The sequence below is a fragment of the Symphodus melops genome (genome assembly GCF_947650265.1).
Source record: "Symphodus melops genome assembly, chromosome: 18".
Classification (NCBI taxonomy): domain Eukaryota; kingdom Metazoa; phylum Chordata; class Actinopteri; order Labriformes; family Labridae; genus Symphodus; species Symphodus melops.
This window is the reverse complement of record NC_136708.1, coordinates 21,672,683-21,693,890: the sequence shown is the minus strand read 5'-3', so window position 1 is coordinate 21,693,890 and position 21,208 is coordinate 21,672,683. Positions and strand designations below refer to the sequence as shown.

Below are 21,208 nucleotides of genomic sequence, written 5' to 3'. Positions count from 1 at the left end.
ACATTAACAAGCAGCTGTTTCACAAAGCGTCTGTCACCTCCTCACATTTCTCCTTTACATTTTCATCTCACCTCCCGGACGGACAGAAGACCAAAGAGCGTGCAGGAAAATATGACCGGATTAAAATACAGATAATGTGCAAACAGATCAAACTAACGTGCATTAAATATAAATCAATATAAGGCAAATTTTTCCTTTTTCTCTGACACTTGTTCATGAAAAGATTATTTTTGTCCTCAAATTAAAATTTGCGACCAATAATTTAATCTATGAATTCAATGTTTAAATATTTAGAAATATATAAAAAAACAAAAAAACCCACATTGCAGAACGTTTATTTATTTACTGAACCGTCTTCACTTTCAGTCAGGAAGAAAAGGTGTGTGTGTGTGTGTGTGTGTGTGTGTGTGTGTGTCACGATTCTTAACTACCTGCTCTGTGTTTCCATGCAAGCCTCTGACGTGTGTGTGTGTGTGTGTTTCCTGCAGATATCAGGATGTCTAAAGCAGCAGAGGAGGAGAAGCCTGGGGCTGACTATCCAGGGGACAGCTCAGGTACACACACACACACACACACACACTCAGACACACACACACAGTCAGTGTAATAACCGTGACCCTCTGTGTTTCAGACTCAGACAGAAACAGCCCTGATCACAAGGTGAGTTTTATCCTTCTCTAATCATCACCTGACATATCAAACATGTTCACACACTCTCATTAAACACACGGGCGTACTGTCCCTTTAAAACCTGCGGCCAGCTCATCTTTAGCCTTAGAGCGGTTGTAGACTATGACGGCCTTTTACTCGTGGAGCTGGTTTCAGTTTCATCACCTGAGCTGTCAGAGCTGGATCGTGTTGTTGAACGTTGTGTGTGTGTGTGTGTGTGTGTGTGTGTGTGTGTGTGTGTGTGTGTGTGTGTGTGTGTGTGTGTGTGTGTGTGTGTGTGTGTGTGTGTGTGTGTGTGTGTGTGTGTGTGTGTGTGTGTGTGTGTGTGTGTGTGTGTGTGTGTGTGTGTGTGTGTGTGTGTGTGTGTGTGTGTGTGTGTGTGTGTGTTTGCCTCAGGTCCAGCTGATGAAAACCAGCCCTTACAGCGCGTCTCCCACACCGGCTGGAAGCAAGGTGAGCCGCTTCACAGCGAGTGTGTGCATGTGTGTGCGCGTGCATATAAAAGCTAACAACAATTTTTTTAATCCATTCATATCGTTTTTTTGGGGGGGAATGTACGCACACTTAAACGTGACATTAAAAGAGCCTAAAGCTGATTTATGTCCAAGTGTTCGCTCTTCTCAGAAGTTTGATTGAATAAGTTACGAGGTGACAAAAAGGAGCGGCTGTGACGTCATGATTGACAGCTCTGCTGACAAATGAAGTTCCTGCAGCGTTCTTTCCCAGATGAAGGAAACGTTACGTTACGATCGCTTCAACTCTGCACAACAGAAGGAGATGGAAATGCATCGTCCAGATGTGTACGCACTGTGCATCCCTGTATTGCACACACGTGATTATGTGCTGCGAATAAACGCGTCAGGTGACTCTCCTGTCAGACCAGCGAGCTCTGAGAGGAGGAGGCAGAAAGAGAAAGGACGTTTGAGTGATAGACGCGCAGCACAGCGGTGATTGATGGGTAATGACGGCGCTGTGAGCGGGTAACGACAGCTGCGGGTCAAAGGTCAGCGGCTGTGGAATATTTCTGACACCCTGAAAACGAGGACGATTGACTCATCCTTCTGGACGGATGACCGGCACACACGTCATCCTGTGAGTCAGCAGTGAGAGGAGGCTCGGGTTCAAGTCCGAGTCAGGGAGAGAGGAGCTCTGATGAAGTACGATGATTGTTTAGGAACCGGTTTGTTGCCTCCGTGACATCGGCTTGTACCCGTCTTTGATTTAAGAGCTGAGCTGCAGAAAGTGAACCTCCACTTTATGATTGCATGTGCAGGAAGGCTGTGGATATTATAGCAGCGGGTTTGAATCTGACCTCTGACCTTTGCTGCGTCTCTCCTCGCAGCACTTCCTGTCTCTCGTCAGCCGTCTCATCCATTAAAGGCTAAAATAGAAACTTACTGCGACTAAATTTGCCCTGCGATCTCCTTCAGGTGAAGAACGAAGAGATCTCTGAGATGACCCACAGCACTGTTGCTCTTCCCTCCCAACAACAACAACAACAACAACAACAACAGCAACAACAACAACAGCAACAGCAACAACAACAGCAGCAACAGCACCACCACACACAGCTGATGCTGGCTGGCAGTCAGCTAGCAGGGGTAAGACAACACACACACACACACACACACACACACACACACACACACAGCCCAGACAGTAACTGATTACCTTTGTTTATTTTGCACGTGTTGATTCTTTTCTAGACTTTGTATAAAAGTGTTTTGTAAATATAAAGCGACAGCTAACATCTGAGAACAATCAATCTCTGGTGAAAGGATTAAAATCTTTAGGCTGATTTTTATTCTCTGGGATTTAATGAAAATAACGACCATGACGCCTGTCGTCCATCTTGGATTTTTGGATCTCTTTTAACTCTGAGATAAAAGCCTCTGGTTTTTTTTACGCTCTGTCAAACACAAAGGAATATTTAGTTGTAAGAGTAAACCTGCCCTGAAGGAAATGCCAATAGGTGCAGAAGCTGAAGTGAGGAGCGAGCAGGGACGGTGTTCAGAGTTAAATAGCTGAGCTACATGTTGTGTAAGTTAAGAGGACGGCTTTTCTTGCTCGTCTTGCTGTGGCATGTTTTAACCGTCCGCTAACAGCTTCGCCTGCACCTCTGCTCCTGGAATGCGAGGAAGACACTTGTTTGTTTTTTTCCCCCCCTCACTTTCTTTGTGTCTCGCCTTCCTCTCCTCGTTTTTGATTCTTTTAACTCTTCATCTCTCCCACGTCTTCGTCCAGCTTGCCGCTCTGCTCCCGGCTCAGCAGCAGCTCCTCCTCCAGCAGGCTCAGGCTCAGCTTCTGGCGGCCGCGGTTCAGCAGTCGAACGCGGCCCATGCTGCTCACGCCGCCCATGCAGCAGCGCAGCAGCAAGCCAACCAGCAGCAGCAGCAGCAGATCCAATCGCAATCCCAGCAGCAGCAGCAGCAAGCCAAACAGGAGCAAACAGTACAAGCCCCGCCTCCGCCGCAGCTGACCCTGTCGCAGCCAATCCAGCTCACTGCCCAGGTATTCACCCGTTAATGAAGAGCGTCTTTTAGCATCGGTTTGATAATTTATGCTTTCCACTTTTTTCATGAAGTTTTATTTTGGCGGTCACTCTGAAGAACCAATGACCTTTAAGCTTGATTAACTGAAGCTGTGTACTGAAACGTGTGTGTGTGTGTGTGTGTGTGTGTGTGTTTGCAGGACATCCAGCAGTTGTTGCAGCTCCAGCAGCTGGTCCTGATGCCCGGTCATCCTCTCCAGTCTCCTGCCCAGTTCCTCCTGTCTCAGCCTGCACAGGCACAGCCGCCGCAGCAGGGTAAGGACTGGAAAAAAAAAAAAAAAACTTTTATTTTGTAGGTTTTTAGTTAAAAAGTTTGCATCTTATAAAAGTGCATAAATCAGCTTCTTCATCTCACACAGTAAAAAGGTGTTCAGCTTCTTCATCTCACACAGTAAAAAGGTGTTCAGCTTCTTCATCTCACACAGTAAAAAGGTGTTCAGCTTCTTCATCTCACACAGTAAAAGGTGTTCAGCTTCTTCATCTCACACAGTAAAAGGTGTTCAGCTTCTCTCTCGGTGAAACGTCCTGTCTTCACTTTGTGTTTTTACACAAATGAAAATCGTTTCCTTCGGTGAGCTGTTCTCGTCCGTGATTGGTTCCTCTCAGCTTCTGGTTGTCATTTAAACGTCGATGTGATTCGACGCTGCCATCAGAAACAAAAACATGAACTGACTCCGAAGCTTTCCACAACAAGGCGAAGCAGCTCGGACAAATCTGTGAACACGAAGTCGTGCTTTAAATACAAAAGTGTGTTTGACTCGTCTCCGTGGTTACCGTCCGTCGACCTGTCTGTGTCTGCTGTTTATCTGCAGTGTGTGTGCTGCAGTCGTCATCGTCACGTCAGGTGTGTTACATCCTAAAAGCCCGGCCGGAGACAAAGACGGAAAGAGCATCACGTGCACTTGAATGCATCGTCCCGTTAAATAAAAAACTAGTTCAAATCAAACCGTATGGATACCTCGTTTGTTACCACGGCAACCGCAACACGAGTTCCAGTCACTCTGTATTCACTCAGTTCTTGTTTTTAATTACAAAAATTCCAAGTTAATTCCTGCATACCTTTTTATTTTCATTTTTTTTTTAAACTGCTCAAAATGTTGCTAAAATATTTGTGCCATTCACACAGTTCTCTCTCTCTCTCTCTCTCTCTCTCTCTCTCCCTCTCTCTCTCTCTCTCTCTCTCTCCCTCTCTCTCTCTCTCTCTCTCTCTCTCTCTCTCTCTCTCTCTCTCTCTCTCTCCCTCTCTCTCTCTCTCTCTCTCTCTCTCTCTCCCTCTCTCTCTCTCTCTCTCTCTCTCTCTCTTTAAGATATGTCGTTATTTCAAGGCTTCGCTGAGTTTCGACAGTATCGATCTTTGAAAAAAATGGAGATTGTGTTTTTGTTTGAAATAGAGTAAAAGTTTTAGGAAACCTTGGTTCTCCTTCCTTTCACAGGTTTGCTCTCGACACCAAATCTGATCCAGCTACCTCAGCAGAGCCCAGGGGGGCTACTGACGACCCCTCCACGCCTGGGCCTCCAAGCACAGGTAGAACATCTGTTTGTGTAGAGACGGGTCGGGGGGGGGGGGGGGGTGTTATGCATGCAATCGAAGTAGATGCTGAATCTAGGAGGTGACGACACCGATCTCTGCCTCCTTTGTTTTTGATGCTTAACTCAAAAAGTATTCCACGGCAGGTTCTCTGCATCATCGACGCAGTTTCAGAATCCCACGTGAATCTTAAATCACGGCTGTGTATGCATACACAAGTCAAACGTCTCGCCTCGTCTCCTCGGCCTTCCTCCCTGCTGTAACATAACGCCTGGATGCGTCCTCACACACGGCGGGGGGCCGTTATAGATCTTTCATTAAGCTGTGATGAAGTCGTGTCAAACCGCCTGCTCGCTCATGGATTTTATGCACAGAGACGCTGGATGTAAATGAGGCGTGAAGCAGGTGATGTCATGCATGATGTCGGCTCAATTAGTTGGGGGCGGTACCTGTGCGTCAGCTGACCCCGGGGCTGCGAAAGGTTAAAGCCTGGATCCAGATATTGAAATCACAGCTCGCTTCTCCTGCACGTCTTTGAATTATTCGTCAAGACTCCTGGGGTCAAAGTTCAAACAGGGTTTTTATTCACTGAATGTCTTTGTTCGGAAACACCCGTCATAACCTTGAGACTGGCTCCTCTGTTTTCCTGACACGTCAGAGGGAGAAGAGCAGCGATGTGTGTGGGAGCAGCGGCGGCAGCAGCGTGGTGACGTCCGTCGGAGCGACGTCGGCCTCCAGCAGCTCCTCACTGGCGTCCGGTTTGACTCCCGGAGGTCACGGGGCTCACATGGGGGAGGAGCCCAGCGACCTGGAGGAGCTGGAGCAGTTCGCCCGCACCTTCAAACAGCGGCGCATTAAGCTGGGATTCACCCAGGTAATAAAACACGAGGAGCAGGACGTGTTACTGAACAGGCAGATGTCTCAGCTCGGCTTCTCACGCTTGCTTTCTGTCTCCGTCAGGGAGACGTTGGCGTGGCGATGGGCAAACTGTACGGCAACGATTTCAGCCAGACCACCATCTCTCGATTTGAGGCCCTCAACCTGAGCTTTAAGAACATGTGCAAGCTGAAACCTCTGCTGGAGAAGTGGCTGGGTGACGCAGGTAAAAACCTCCGACGCACGACGCACCAGTTCGTCTTTTGCAATCACGTCAAGTTTCTATTTTCACACCGCTCTCGTTACTCTCTCTGACAGAGACCATGGCGGTCGACAGCATGCTGCCCAGCCCCTCCTCTCTCTCCTCGCCCTTGTTGGGCATCGAGGGTCTACCCGGCCGACGCAGGAAGAAACGCACCAGCATCGAGACCAACGTGCGAGTGGCCTTAGAGCGCAACTTCAACATGGTGGGAGATCAGTGACGGAAGACGTGCGTCTGTGTGTGTGTGTGTGTGTGTGTCTCGCTGTCTTTCTCACCGTGCCTCTCTCTCTCTCTCTCTCTCTCCCTCTCTCTCGTCCCCGCTCAGAACCCGAAGCCTACCTCGGAGGACATCCTGCTCATGGCCGAGCAGCTCAACATGGAGAAGGAGGTGATTCGCGTTTGGTTCTGCAACCGCCGGCAGAAAGAGAAACGCATCAACCCCTCGAGCAGCACCACCCCGCCCCCCCTGGCCAGCCAGACCTCGCCCGTCGTGACGCACAAAGCCTCGTGCTACAGCCCGCACATGGTGCGCTAACCTCTCACTACTTTGCTTCTTGTGTGTCTGACACCGTGAGAGGCGCTGATTGTGATTTCTCTCTCCTCCAGATATCGAGTCAGGGTCTGTCCCAGGTCCCCACCAGCCTCAGCACAACAGGTGAGCCTGCTCGTCTGTAGATAATTAAAAAGGTTAGAGCGCTGTCTCGACTATCTCAACGTTATTTTGGAGAAGTTGATACTCGAGTTTTGTCGCTGGTTTGATGAAACACTGAAGAATCAATTTTTAAAAAAAAAGATTTCTGCGAGAGAGAGAGAAACAGGAAACAATGATGTTTTTTGTTGACGGCGACATGGAAGCACTGTTAGCGTCTCGAGTTGTTTACCGCCGTGAGTCCTGACTCGTCCTGGTGATTTATAGAGCTCAGCCGCAGAGCGAGCCGTCCCAGGCGTCACAGATATGACAGATGACCTGACAGGTAACAAACACAGCTGGAGATGTATCGTCCTGTTGAGCCCGGGCTAATACCCTCCTATCAAACTTCTCTCCCCACTCTGTTCTTGAAGTGGATTAAAGGAGACACTGAGAGAGCTGCGTCTCGTGTCCCGTGATGGAGACCTGTGTCACCACGAGTCTTTATTCAGTGACAGACTGCCGCTCCGTCACGTGGCGTTAACCTCCTCCTTCTTCTTCTCCTCGTCCTCTCAGCTGCCTGCTCCTCTCCTTCAGCCTCCTGCCCCATGACGCCCGTCAGCTCGGCTGCAGTGGGCTCCTCCTCTTCTGCTTTGACTCCGCCCCCTCACAGCACAGCCAGCCCCGTCCCTCAGAGCCTGGGCAGCCACGGGCTCAACACTGGGTGAGTGTTAATGTACAATTATAAATAAAAACAACGGAGCAGAGCGCTCACACCTGAGTGTATGGAAGCTCATGTTCAGAGAAGAAAACGACCTTCAGTTGTCCTCATTTCGACAACGTGTAGACGTGCTGCAGCTTCCTCGTGTCCGCCGAGGTCGGAGATAGATTTGTCTTTTTAACCTTCCGGCTGCGTCATGAAGTGTGATTGTTCATAGTCGGGGCTGTGCACGACGCACACATGAAGCTGCACGATGTGAGGGGACGAATGAGCTTGTGTTGTTTGACAGCGAGATGCTCCAATCAGCTGCGTGTGGCAGAGACGTTCACACACACACACGTTTTCAGTCTGAGCGTCTGATACACAAAACGATAGAAGGAAACCTCCGGCCTGCATCTTCTATTAGTGCGTTTATGTTTTTATACCTAACCTGCCAATGCTTCTCTACATGTGTGGATGTCCGTGTGTGTGTGTGTGTGTGTGTGTGTGTGTGTGTGTGAATTTGCGGTTCATCCACATTTCAGGAACACAATGATGGGAGTAAGCACAGGGATGAACCCGGCCCTCATTGGCAGCAATCCCCTGGCAACCATGCAAGGTGTGTGTGTGTGTGTGTGTGTGTGTGTGTGTGTGCATTAGAGCATGCGTGTGTGTGTGTGTTGTGTTGTTATTGTTGCATGCAGACCGTCCCCTCCGGCCCCCGCGACTCCTCATGAGTCTCATTTCTAAAGACCTCTTCCCATTTCACCCTTCATCCTTTCTGTCCAAAATGAATTTCCTTGAAGCCACGCTCCTCTTCCTCCTCGTCCTCCTCTTCCTCCTTCTTAGCTTCAAACTTTCTGAATCGCTCAGTATGGTGAAAGATTCAATTTGATTCTCATACAATAGTCTGCTATTATCACAAAGTGACAACAGCCCCTTATGGCCAAGCTTAAGTCAGCTTACAGTAAACACTTGAACAGGCACAATCCCCCTCCCTCTCAGGATCTTTCACCCTGTTGGCTAAATAACCAGTTCCACTTTAAAAATCTCCTTTTTTCTGGGCCAGATGATCTGCAGCCGAATCAATTAAGCCGCACAAACACCGTGAGTCGAGCTCAGCTTTGAATTCGCCACTTTTTGGTGCAGCTCCCTATAGCGCCAATTCAGACCTTGGCCGTCTTTTTCTCAGCGCGCTGTTCCTGCGTCGCTCAGAGGGACGGCCTCCTCCGGGCCGTGTGCTGATGACAAGGACACAGTCTGTTATGGAAACTGCAGCCCTGGCACTGCCGGCTCAGACGGAGAGAAGAAAGAGGAGCCGGGCTGATGGGAAGTGTCCGTGTGAAAAGGCTCTCAGGGTTGGATCCCTCTGGGCGGTCAGTGTTTACACTCGTGCAGCTCTAATGGAAAAAAGTGTCGACGACTGGAGCTCAGAAGTCGGCAGGACAGTCGATTATTTTCAGCGTCAGGTTAAAACGAGCTGCGAAGAGATTCACTGATAATTAAATCTATAATCCTCATCGCAGCTGACGTGGGTCTGAATCTGACTGCGGCACGTCCTGTCTCTCTTCAGCTGTCCTTTCTAATAAAGGCACATTTCTACAAAAAAATATATTTAACCCCTTGATGCCGATTGTCGTGAATTTGCATCAAACCGCGTCGGCTCCAAATGCAGCCAAAGTAGCGTCCACATTCATCCACTGAGGAAACTTTTGCAAGCATTAGTTTGTCATAGGCGAGACGGAACAGCATCCGTTTGATGTGCTGTTTTCAAGTAAACGTTCTCAACTTAATTTAGCATCGACTTGAAAGCAGAAACATGTAAAAAAAAAAAAAAATTAATACTTGGATACAAATTCAGGCGTCGAGGGGTTAAAAAAAGTGAAATGTTTCAGGAAAGTTACAGAAAAAAAAGTGTTAACTAAAAATAAGAAAAATGGTGCTGGAGGAAAAACTCAAATTAGGCCGAGCAGGTTTGAGTCCTGCTCGTTGTTCCGTCTCTCTCTCTCTCTCTCTCCGGTCTCTGACGATCCAGCTGTCCGGTCTGAGCTTTTAAAAGTAACAAAGGTTTGTTCGTCGAGACTTAAAAACTGGAGCAAACATTAGAGCGTTTGTATGTCCTGTATTTATCCTCTCCAGAAACAGGCAGGAAGTACAAAAAAAGAAAGAAAAGGGTTTATCACAAATCATCAAAAATCCCAGCAAAGCTTTCTAAAAGAAGACGCGTGGAGATCGAGGTCGACAAAGATTCTCTTTAAAACAAACATTTGGAGCTTTTTAGATACTGAGCAGAAGGAAGGAGGACAACAAGAACGATAATCATGAATCATCGTTGCATCGTCACGTGAGAGAGAGTCGTGATGGTTGTTGAGTGCATGCATCAGATCACCGGAGGTCACAGACATCAGATCCATCCATCCTGCAGTCGTCCCGTCTTTAACCCTTTGAATGCACAGTAACTGATGTGATCACTTCTCTCTGCTGTTTCCTCTCTCTCTTCTCTCTCTTCATTCATCCCTCTCTCTTTACTCCTCCTCTGAACTTCCCCCCGATTTTTGTTTCTTCACTGCCGATGAATCATCATCATCATCTCCTGCTCTTCCTTCCTTCCTTCCTTCCTTCCTTCCTTCCTTCCTTCCTTCGTTTGTCACTTTCCACTAATCACTTTTTTTTTTCGGTTCTTCTCTGCCTCTTCTAAACTTTCTCTCCCCCCTCTTCTTCTTTCAATCCTTGTCTTTTACCTTCTCCATTACTCTCCTCTTCCCCTCTCTCTCTCTCTCTCTCTCTCTCTCTCTCTGTCTCTCTCTCTCTCTCTCTTCCGTCCTCATCAGCTCTGGCAGCAAGCGGCGGTCAGTTGTCCATCTCCGGCCTTGAGGGGGGAGCGGGTCACATGCTCCTGGGCGGCCCTGGGGGTCCAGTTGTCTCTTCTTCCCTCTGCCAGTCTCTGTTCCTCAACCGCCCCACCCTCCTCCCCATGGTGACCGGTTCCATGGCGACAGGCTCCACGCCCACCTTAAGCCTGGTCAGCGGTGGCGTCAGCGGCATTGGTGCTTGCGGCCCGAGGCTCTCCTTCTCCCAAACCCCGCCATCCGGTGCCAGCGACCTCATGAGCCCCACCTCCTGCCCCGAGGAGTCCGTGTCTCCTTGTTCAAGTCCCGCCTCTTTCTGTTCCTTCAGCGAAGCCTCGCCACCGCCCCTGGGAGGGGCCATGGCCGAGTGACCGCCGAGCGAGCAGCCAAAGTATCCTATCAGAGGAGGACGAGGAGGAGGAAGAGGAGGAAGCAGAGCTTTAAAAATCCAAATTTACAACCTCGCCTTTCAACCAAAGCCATCTCTCTGTCTGATCCATCCGTGAGTTCATCTCTCTCTCTCTCTGCGTCTCCCCGCTGAAGTCTTCTGAAGCCAAAAATATACACAGACGGATGAGGGGAGGAAGAGAAGAGAGAGGGAGGATGGAGAGGATAGAGGGAACTGCAGAATGGAGGGGGGGGGGGACATTTGAAACCAAATAATGATCTACAGCTGGAGAGGTGGCACTGAAACGAGCGCCGTGCTTTTTATCGGCTGCAGAGAAGAAGAAACTTGAGACACTGAGGGCAGGGATGAGAAACCAAACTGTGTGTGAGAAATGGGAGGCAAAAAAAAAAGAAGAAAAGACTTGTTTAACGAGCATGGAAGGCCCATGTGGTTGCAACCAAATGAAGAGGAAGGATGTCGGAAGAGAAACACACACTTACAAAGAGGAAAAACCAAAATCTCCAAATACCAAAAACTGAAAACCAAAAAAAAAACGACAAAAAAAAACCAACAAACGGAGAGAAAAGCTTTAGTTCAAAAAGACTTTTTGTACTCTGATCGGTCCAGGATCAGTTCAGTGCTCCATCCTACGTCATGACAAACATTTTCCACCGTCACTCGGGGTTCCCAATATTCTCATCAACAGAACATCTATTTTTCTATGATTTTATACTCATCGCTCTTCACACCAAATACACACGTTTAATGCTTTACAGCTGATCCCAGACGCAGGATATCTACCTACCTCTCTCTCTCTCTTCACAGCTCCACAGCTCGACCCCCCCACGGTGTTTGTTTCACCCGGCCTGCTGTGGCAGACGGGTGGAGTTTACACCTACGGTTCCTTTAGCATTAGCGAGTATGCTAACCCTGACAAACTGCAGAGAAAAATAACTTTTTACAAGCTTTTTCTGTGAAAGCGTTTATCACACACTAACACGTATTAAACTCCACCCGTCTGGCACGTAAGTAGTTAAAAAACAACCACACAGATTTAAGCCAAGGCTGAATTAATTTTTCGCTCAGTTTGACTTTTTTTAAGCCGTTGATGTCAGTTTTTTGGGGGATTATTTCCATCACCTTCTTATTTCCATCACCACCATCATCATCATCTCTTTATTATTGATGTTCTCATTGTTGTCTCTCTACTCAAACCAAAGTTTACTCTCTCAGCAGTAGCTACACTGCCTACAAAGAGGATGCATAAACACCACAGGCAGATAGGAATCGTCTTGGGGTTTCTTTCAGCAATATTTGCCTTCTTTTATTTATTATTACCCCATACACACCCACACCTTCATCATGTCATCCTCCAGACTGCTCATCGACCACCAGACAGTCACTCTTGGATACCAAAGCATCGCCTCTGGCAGCGCTGTCTCTGGATTTCGCCCGGGAGACGAGTGTCCAGACAAAACCTCAGTAGTGTCAAAGGGAAAACACACACACACACACACACACACACACACACACACACACACACACACAGCTACACTACAAGCATAAGAAAGAGTCCAAACCAAAAAAAAAAAGAACAAAAGAGAGAGGTGAAGCACCGGCGTTCCCCTTAACTGCCCCCAAACCCCTGCCCTCCATCCCATCTGCCCCTCTCCTTTGTCTCCAAAGATCACATCAAAGGGCCAAAAGAAGAAAAGAGGAGAAGAAGAGGAGGAGAAGAAGAAGAAGACGGAGAAGCCGACAGGAGCGGAGGAGCCAAAGGTGTAAAAAAATAAAAAATAAAAAGCTGCAGGGGGGAAAGCATGAAGGAGGAAGAGGAGGTGCGCACGGAGCGGCGGACCAAAAAACCAAAAAGTAACCCAAAACCAAAAGCTACTACTACTGCTACTAGTTATGTATGAGTGACTGAACTGTAACTAAACCAAATACAAACAAAGAGGGGGAGGACGAGGGGAGAAAAGGGGGGAGGAAGGCCCTGTCTGTCTGTTCGTCTTTTAGCTGTGATTGCCGTTCTTGTATCGACAGACCTCCCGCCCTCTGCCAGCCACCCCGGCTTTGTTCTCACTTTGTTTTTTTCTCCTGGATGGATAAAATATGGAGTAACCTCAACAAACTGACTTTGAGAATATATATATTTTTGTTTTTGCTTTCCATAGTGTGTCTGTTAATGATGTATGGATTTGTCTCATTGCTTTCTACTTAATATGCGGCGGGAAGGGGGGAGGGAGGGAGGAGGTGGGTTTCATATCTTCTTGTCTCTTCGGTTGTGCTCTGGGATTTTTTTTGTTTTTGTTTTTTGTTTTGTTTTTTTTGGAAATAGCTGTGAAAATTTAGCTTCCAAGATAAAAAAGACAACTTTTTTTTTATGTCATCCAGAATGTTAAAAAGCCAAAACTAAAAACCAAAAGCGAAACTTTTTAGACGTACAACCATACCAAATAGAACAACCAAACCAATGCACAAGATGTCCGAGTGATTCAGCTGAATGTGTGTGTGTGTGTGTGTGTTTCTGTGCGTGTGTGCTTGTGTGAGGATGTTTCAGTATGAAGAGGATTTTCTTGCATAAAAACCAAACCGTCAGTTGAAGTGAAAACTCGCTCTTTCCGTCACTTAAACATGTCGGACAGAATAAAACCACTCGATGCTTTTTTTAATACACCTGACAGTAAAACTCTGGTCGTATTCAACCTGGACCTGTTTCGCACATTTTTCCATCATGCATTTCTCCTTAGACTTTGGACTTCAGCTTGTACAGCTGTTTTCTAGTCTTCTGACTACTCGCCGCAGACGAAGCAATTTGGGGTTAAGTGTCTTGCCCAAGGACACGTCGGACATGTTGCTACAATAGCTGGGGATCAAACCCTCTACCTTCCGGGTGCGATGCGGCGGCGCTACCAACTGAGCCACAGACGACCTCTTTCGTATCCTTTGATAGATGATTCTCGATGAAGGACGTTCATTTGTTTTTGGTGCCTGTTGTTTGCTGTGATGGGAGAAAAAAGGAAAAGGCCCAGGTTGAAACCGGAGTAAAGCTTTAATGTTACACACACACACACACACACACACACACAGGTACTGAAGGCAACCAATGATTAAGATGATATGGGGGTGGGAAGGCGAGGGGGGTGGGGGGATGCTAACGTGTGTTAGCCTCCACTGTTAGAGGGAATGTATCCATTAGTTCTTATAGGTTTTTGTAGGGGGAAATAATCTATGTTCAATTGCTCTTACTTGTTGCTGATGTACAAAAAACAAAAAAAAACAAAAAAAAGGCTGGGACTATTATCCTTTGACGACGACCGAAGATGATGAACCAAAAGCTTTAAACCTTTTAACTCTCACGGGCTCTTTGTTGGACGAAAAAATATTTGTATTTATAGCGTGAGGGAGGTGTGTGCTTTTTCGGGGAGGGGGGGCGGGATGGGAAAAAACGGTCCGTTTGTATTTGATGAACTACTTTGTCTCTCACCTTGTTAATTTATTGACTCTTTATTTATGTATTTATTGGATTCTATTTATGTCTTTCTGGATCTTTGTAATAGTTTTTTCAGGGGTTGTTGTGAGGCTTATATCTGCAGAGAGAGATGTTCTTGAGATCAAGACAAGAATAGAAGATGCCAAACGAATGTTTTCAAAGCAAAACCAAACATAGAGACTGCTGTGACCTGAGACACTGGAGAGGAAGTGTAGCAGGGAAACCGCGGCGGAGGAAAACGCTGTTTTTAAATCAGCTTTGTGGGAAAACTGTCAAAGAAATGAAGCGCTGCGAATTAAAACACCAAGCAGCACATGTGACGCGTGTGACTGTTATCAACTGTCTCTTATCAATGCTCCCGCGGGAAACCTCTTCTTTTTTTTCGTACATTAAAAGGATTCCTCTGTTTGAAAAAGTAAATATTTATTAATTACTAAATAAAAATATGGACCCAAATGTTTGAGAAGTAACTCCCAGTAAACCCCAAGTGTAGCTGTAACAAAGCTAATTTAGTTAGCGCTAAAGATGACCTAATGTTAGCTTGTTTTGCTACTTAGGTCGAACAGTAAAAAGAGCCTGTGCTCAACATGATCAACAACACTTGTAAAACAACTCACTTTAAAAATGTCAGTGTATGTTATAAATGTCAACTGGAAGATTTAAACTATAACAGTTACCAAACATTACCAAATTAAGCTAACTGACGATACAAAACACTAAGCTAACAACGTTAGCCTTAGCTACTAGCTTACTGGCGTAGGAGCGACTAGCATCAAAATCACAATCTCGAAAACAACACAAACTCTTCATATTTGTAGAAAAAGGAAAATAGAAGTTTAAAGTCTTCACAGTTTCGTCATAGCTTACGATGCTAACGGCGACTTTCTGTTTAGACATCACTAAGGATGCTCTCTCGCAACAATTTTAAACAATACTTCAGATGGTAACTACTTGAGAGATCTGCTTTTTTATTTTTTAACAAGGTTGAAAAGTGTTTCCCTGAAGATTTAAGATCCTAAAAGATAGGGCTAGCACTCTAAAACGTTAGCATTTTATAGCGAGCAACGTCTTTGCTAACGCAGTCTGGGACATCTGAAGGGATTTTTCTCTTTTTACGATAAATGTGTGTAAGGGATCTAGTAGTCGTTACATTACATACATTTTCCCACAATTTTTTGGTTTAAAATCTGCCATTTCCTCTGTCTGCGCCTCCTCGTCCTCTGCTCTCTGAAAAAAAACAAAGCTTTCTGAGTCCCTCCATCCCTCTTTAGGATGAGGGGAGGCTTTAACCCATACCTCTTGATACTCTGATGAAAAACCAAATAGACATTCAAGCTTTAATGACAAAAACAAAGACGCGACTTGTCTGAACTCAGGAGTGAGGGATGTGAAACTGGCCCTAGCGAGTTAGCTTGATTGAAGGAGAAACAATGAGTTAAATGAACCAGTTCTTATGGCTTTAACCGACAGAAGACACCAACTAGTCCGCTCGCGGTCACTCATGGAGTTCAGTGGTGTTTCGTAGGGAGGATGATGTGTGTACATTTATCACTGCTGTCAAGGGAAACTGTTTGAACTCCAGGTTTAATGTTTTTACTGAAAGTACATGTGCTAATTTGTGTTGTTGTTGGTGTGTTTTAAAAAAAAAAAAACAACATCCTGCTGTTTTGAAATCCACCGCAGAGCTACGTGGATGTCAAGTAATCATCATGTTTTGTATTCATTTCTCCCTTCGACAGCAGTGCAGCTCCGTCTGTATGTGTGCCTGTGTAGTCCGACCCGGCTGTGGTGAACAGAGAATGATACCAAAGTTAAAACTACCACAGTGGGACACTACGCTACAAACACAACACACACACACACACACACACACTCACAGTCATTCCATGTGTATATATATAACATCCAGGACTCTTGTTAGGGAGTGTAACTGCTTAAATAAAACGTCTCGAGCGCCTGTTGTTAATATACAAACGCTGTAAGAGCACTTCAGGCCTTGACAGTTTTTCTACCGTAGTTTTTTTTTTTTGTGGCTGTGAATGTTAATTTTACTACAACGCTCAACTCTCCAAACTCACCGAGACACGCAGAACGACTTTCTTCGGCCTTGAGAACACTAATGTAAAAAAAAACAAAAAAAAAAAAAAACGTAAAAATGGAGAATAACTCAAGTGGATATTGTTCGCCCCGTATTTTAGTTGATTTCTTTAGGAGAACATTTTTTTTAAAAAGAAACGTTTTCCTTTCTATTTTTTCTACAATGCAGCTTAAATCCAAAGGTTAAGAGGACAGCAAAGATAGATTTTACTGCTAAAGAAAAAGACCTCAATAGTGAAAACCAAAGAGCTCCACTGTATCTTCTCACCTTGACTTTTATTTACTTCTCCGCATTGTACGACTAAAGTATTCTTTAATATAGCCAAATGATGATGATGATGGTGGTGAACATAAAAGAGGAGGCAAACACTGCGCTCTAAGCTTTAGTATCTGTTTTCTGGGTCCTTCTTTCTGTTTTCAAGTAAGCTTACAATATGCTGTTTTTTGACCTCGAGGCTCTCTCTGTCTGAGTTGATTCTATAACCTGATTCTGTTGGAAACTTTTGGGTTTGAATCTGTTCTCTACTGTCCCTTAACTCATCGCTATCTGTGTGCCTGTTGTTTTGGGGGCCAGGGAAACGGGGACGAAACCAACCTGTAAGTGTTAGGAATAAAGTGCGAATTTAGACCAAAGTACTCTCCTGTGTCTTTGTTTGTTTTTTTCATTGCACATCCAGAATCCATCACGCAGAACAAACTCTGAGATGATTCAACATTCGAGTATTTAACGAGCAGCTGGACACAATATTAGTCCTTACCATGAAAGCTTGTGTTGCATTCAAGACCACACTAACGAAGACGCAGAGGCCGTGACAAGACCAAGGTCAAGGTCAAGGTCAAGGCCAGACCATAAATATCTCTGGAAATCCTCATCTTGTCTGCAGGGGGCGTGTCACCCACTCAGACCGAGAGGATGAAATTAACGCAACAAATGAAGTGAATTTGTTGTTTTAGAAAGTTGATTACAGAAATGATGTGGGAAAATAACCGATTGGTGGTGGGGGGGGGGGTCCTTGATCGGACCTTAGTCTGCCTTGTCTGAGATTCAGACAATACAGATTAAGAATGCTTTCAATTCTGAGACCGAGACCTTTAAAAAGTGGACTCCAGACCGGTCTTGAGACTGATTTAGAGTACGACCGCGCTAATGAAATACCTCCAGTATAGTTTCTTAATTTTAAATCTCAGTCCCTCCAAATAAACAGGAAAGGTCGTTTCTCCTAATCGTACATCTTATGTGCAGACTCTATGTTCGTATGAAGATCACTTTTTTTTGTTTGTTTGTTTTTTTGGTGCTGATCACACGAGACAACTGAAATATAAATAGATCGAACTTCAATCTCAAGCTTTCTTGGTTTTCTGTTGACGATTGTGAACGTTCTCGTGGCGTGTGAGCACATAAATCATGAGCTATGTTTGTGCATCGTGAACAGTTCAGTCTTTGCAGAGTGAGCTGACGTTCCTCCACAAAGTTTATACCATCGTACCGTGGACACCGGGCTTTACCGAAGCCGCACGCTACAAAAAGCTAATCTAGCTGGTTGGCCGACTCCAAGGAATGAGCAGGGTGACACTTACATAGCCTGCTGTTCCCTTTTCATCTGTGTAAGGTGACGATGCTGAATCCGGTTTTCGCTGCCGTCCAAGAGGCCAAAAAAAAAAAAGAAAAGCTTGTTAAAAATGTTTTAAATTCCAGAGAACATACCGAGAGAAAGAGTGAAAATGTGTTATATCTGGGAGGATTTAGGAATGAAGAAACAGTCAAACAAAATGTAAAGTAAACAGAACATTTTGTCCTCCAAACAGAAAAAAAATCAGAGGCCAGGTGCTTAAACAGAGTGACGCTCAGTGAAGGGGAGGCATGTCAGGGTCTCCTCCAAGATGAAAAACCCGATCAGAAAATAACTTCAGGAACCGAGTCAGGACAAAAGGAACGTGTAGAGCCTTTGAGTTCTCGGTTTGAAGGGCTGATCGTCGTGAAGACGCGGCGAGGTGGAAGCAGGTCTGTTTTAAAATCATTTACCCGACTGAATGAAGAAAAAGGCTTTGAATAATAAGAGACATTTCTTTTGAATAACCCGACAATAAATTCAAAAATAAGATTTGAAAGCTTCAGACTTGACGCTCGCTCACAGAGACGGGAAAGTCTGAAGTGTGTTTACAGCACGTCTCCGTGTGAAGTGTGTATCATCTCGTATTTCACTTTAGCTACACATGCAGGGTCAGGAGGTCCGTGGAGCCGATGTCTCGTGTTGATAACAGAAATACAAGGCAAACAGAGTCTGCTCTCTGCTTCGTACACTTTAATTAAAATACTATCATCCATGTTTAGGGTGCTGCCATCGACTGAATGTGCAGCATCCAATGAGAGCGAGCAGACGGGGAAGTAAAAACTTAGAGATGAACTTATGGAAACAACAAGAATGTATTTTCAAACATCCTCCATGTTGGTTTCTCTTCTGAAGTCACGTTTTATCACGCGAGTTTCTTGGAGATCTTGAGTCTGTGCGTGTGTTGCGTGTGTCATCGTGTCTCCCACGTGTTTTAAAAAGTGTTCAGTCTTCCAGAGCGTGGCGCCGGCCTTCGTCTGTACTTCTGATCTCGTCCTGCTTTCTTTAACAGTCAAACCCTGTGTGAGAAAGGTCACTGTTTCAGCACCATGCAGACCTCTCTCATTAGATTTAAATGTTGTTATGTCGCTGCTGGTCCGGTTCTCATTGATGGCGTCTGCGTTAACTTGAAAAGGTCACTCACACCTTGTTTAAGACGCTCTCACAAAGACTCCTGAAAGTACACACATGAAGTTCTGAATCCTCTGGCACGTCTGGCTTGTTGAGAGTTGCTGACACGGCAGCAGGATTTTTCAGCACTCGTGTGCACTTTGCTTTACGTTCTCGGAGTCACACATGAAGAGGGGAAACCCGTGAATCATTCACGGGGCCCGGAGCGGGACAGGGGCCATGAAACCTGTCAGGGGTTTTTGGATATTTAATGCGTCAGTGCTCCTGTTGAGCTCAGCCCAGTCCTGTGTTCTCCTTGTTGTTGTTGTTGTTGTTTACAGGGAGAGAAGATCGAACTTGTTTTCTTTCCAGTGACTTCATGCTCCTCGGCCAGTTCCTTCATGATTCCTCCTCCTCCTCCTCCTCCTCGTCTTCGTCTGCTCCCTCACTCTTTTTTTCATGAGTTGGATCCAGATTGTATTTCTCACTTTGTGATGTTACAGTTCAGCCAAAAACCAAAAATCCCCCACAGCTCCTGCCATCTTCAGTAAATCTCACCAGAGCGTCCAACGGCACATACGGAGAGCTGCGGGTTGAAAACCAGAACTTGGTTTTTCTCAGATTTCTGTCCAGCATATTACGGAGTTGTGAAATGTTAAATCTATCGGTGCACGCTCCGGCGGTCTCTTTGCACCAGTAACACAGTAACCTAAAAATCGGTGTTTCATCTGGTGTTTAATATTGTGTTTATTTTGAATAGCAGCTTAAACCTCTTTTTAATCTCTGTTTAGTTCATCTGTGTCCCGGTCGTCTGCAACATTTTCCACCTGAAGCTTCCAGCTGTGGCGACCTGAGGCTTCATGTGAGGCGTCTGTGTGCAGCGCCTCCATCATGAACTGATCTCATGAAGAAGAAGAATAAATAATGCTGCTATTGGTCCTGGGTGGTTCAGATCTGGGTGGCCTTGTCTGTCACCATGTGTGTGTGTGTGTGTGTGTGTGTGTGTTTCCCGTCAGTCACAGTCTCTCTTCTGGGAACGAACATGTTGTAACCCACAGGCTCCCTGAGGAGCAGCTTCGCCTGCTGCAGGGAAGAAACTACCTCTTTCTCTAGCACACACACACGCTCCGTCTGTCAGGGTCCTAACGCCGTCTCTGCTCTCTGATTCGTCAGTCGCGCTCTGTGTTTGCACCTTCACACACTCTGCACGCCAGATGTGAGCGATCCAAGTGTTTGGGAACTGTATTTGAATAGCAGCTGTGAAATGTGCAGCTTGGGTCCGACCACAGCAAAAAAAGCAAACGATAATATCTTTGGTTTCTGTACCTGTTTTTTTTTTTTTTTTTTCACCGTGAAAGTGTCGAACTTCCCCTCCGCAAACAACTCACACGAAAAGCTAAATGTCCCCTCTCTCTAATAACCCATGCTGCTTAACATTTTACATATTTTTTTTAATCAGGAAATCTCAAAAACTGTATTCACTTCTTTTGGTTCATCCACAGAGAGAGAGAGAGAGAGAGAGAGAGAGAGAGAGACAGAGAGAGAGAGGGAGAGAGAGAGAAAGAGAAAGAGAGACAGAGAGAGAGAGGGGGGGAGAGAGAGAGGGAGAGAGAGAGAAAGAGAGACAGAGAGAGAGAGGGGGGGGGGAGAGAGAGGGAGAGAGAGAGAGAGAGAGAGGGAGAGAGAGAGAAAGAGAAAGAGAGACAGAGAGAGAGGGGGGGGGAGAGAGAGAGAGAGGGAGAGAGAGAGAGAGAGAGCGAGAGAGAGAGGCTGCTGGCTTCCAACAAATAAAAGTTGAATTCTCCTTCAAAAGTATAATATTCAGATCAGACTCGTTGGGTGATGATAAACTTTATTGATGTGGTTGTTAGAACAGGTAAAAAAGAAAAGAAAAAGATAAACAGAATCAGTAAAAAGTTCAAAACAAACATCTCTTTCATTTTTTATTTTGTATTTCACAGGGACAGAAACTCGTTGGGATTGTAAATCTGTTTTTCAAAGTGTCGTGGTCGACACCGGAAGCAGCGCAATAAAAACAACAAACACGTGATTAGACATTTAAAGACACGAAGAAGAAGAGAGAACATCTTTTATGAACAGTGAGATGAAGTCACATATGAAGCGGTATCATATTATATGTTATTATGACACACAGTGTTTAGCATGTTGATGAACATACAAGTATGTGCTCTGACTTCTGCCTTCAACACAGAGCCGAGGCAGTGGGATCCACCGAACACTAGATGGCGCCCTTTCAACAGAAACGATCACGATGAGGTCACATTAGTGTCTCTGGAAACACATTAAAGATGTTTTTTTTTTTCTTTTTTCATTAAAAAACATTCAGATGAATCCCTCCCTGCTGAATTACGAGGAGACGAGAGCAGCTTCATTGAAGCCTGCACGACATGATTTGCACTCTGCTGTGTTCTTCCACGTGCTTCAGA

At 45.7% G+C, this 21,208-nt stretch overlaps 2 protein-coding genes across 10 annotated transcripts in view; one reads left to right on the top strand and one right to left on the bottom strand.

The window, feature by feature from the left end:
- pou2f2a (POU class 2 homeobox 2a) overlaps positions 1-21,109 on the top strand; it is a 73,465-nt gene extending 52,356 nt beyond the window's left edge. For 5 of the 9 annotated variants that reach the window (XM_079368115.1, XM_079368112.1, XM_079368113.1 and 2 more), the window contains 15 exons: positions 489-554; positions 632-660; positions 1,066-1,122; positions 2,100-2,270; positions 2,914-3,180; positions 3,361-3,475; positions 4,654-4,745; positions 5,407-5,622; positions 5,709-5,850; positions 5,943-6,091; positions 6,212-6,412; positions 6,493-6,541; positions 7,091-7,238; positions 7,760-7,833; positions 10,046-15,599. In XM_079368115.1, the coding sequence (XP_079224241.1) occupies positions 497-554; positions 632-660; positions 1,066-1,122; positions 2,100-2,270; positions 2,914-3,180; positions 3,361-3,475; positions 4,654-4,745; positions 5,407-5,622; positions 5,709-5,850; positions 5,943-6,091; positions 6,212-6,412; positions 6,493-6,541; positions 7,091-7,238; positions 7,760-7,833; positions 10,046-10,434 (2,157 nt within the window). In that variant the 5' untranslated portion in view covers positions 489-496 and the 3' untranslated portion in view covers positions 10,435-15,599. Of the gene's footprint in view, positions 1-488; positions 555-631; positions 661-1,065; positions 1,123-2,099; positions 2,271-2,913; positions 3,181-3,360; positions 3,476-4,653; positions 4,746-5,406; positions 5,623-5,708; positions 5,851-5,942; positions 6,092-6,211; positions 6,413-6,492; positions 6,542-7,090; positions 7,239-7,759; positions 7,834-10,045; positions 15,600-20,722; positions 20,861-20,973 lie in introns of those variants that run through there. The other 4 variants (XM_079368116.1, XM_079368111.1, XM_079368118.1 and 1 more) reach the window with 4 other exon arrangements.
- The window catches only part of bmp8a (bone morphogenetic protein 8a), a 165,784-nt gene that overhangs the window by 21,176 nt on the left and 123,400 nt on the right, over positions 1-21,208 (bottom strand). The window lies entirely within an intron of this gene.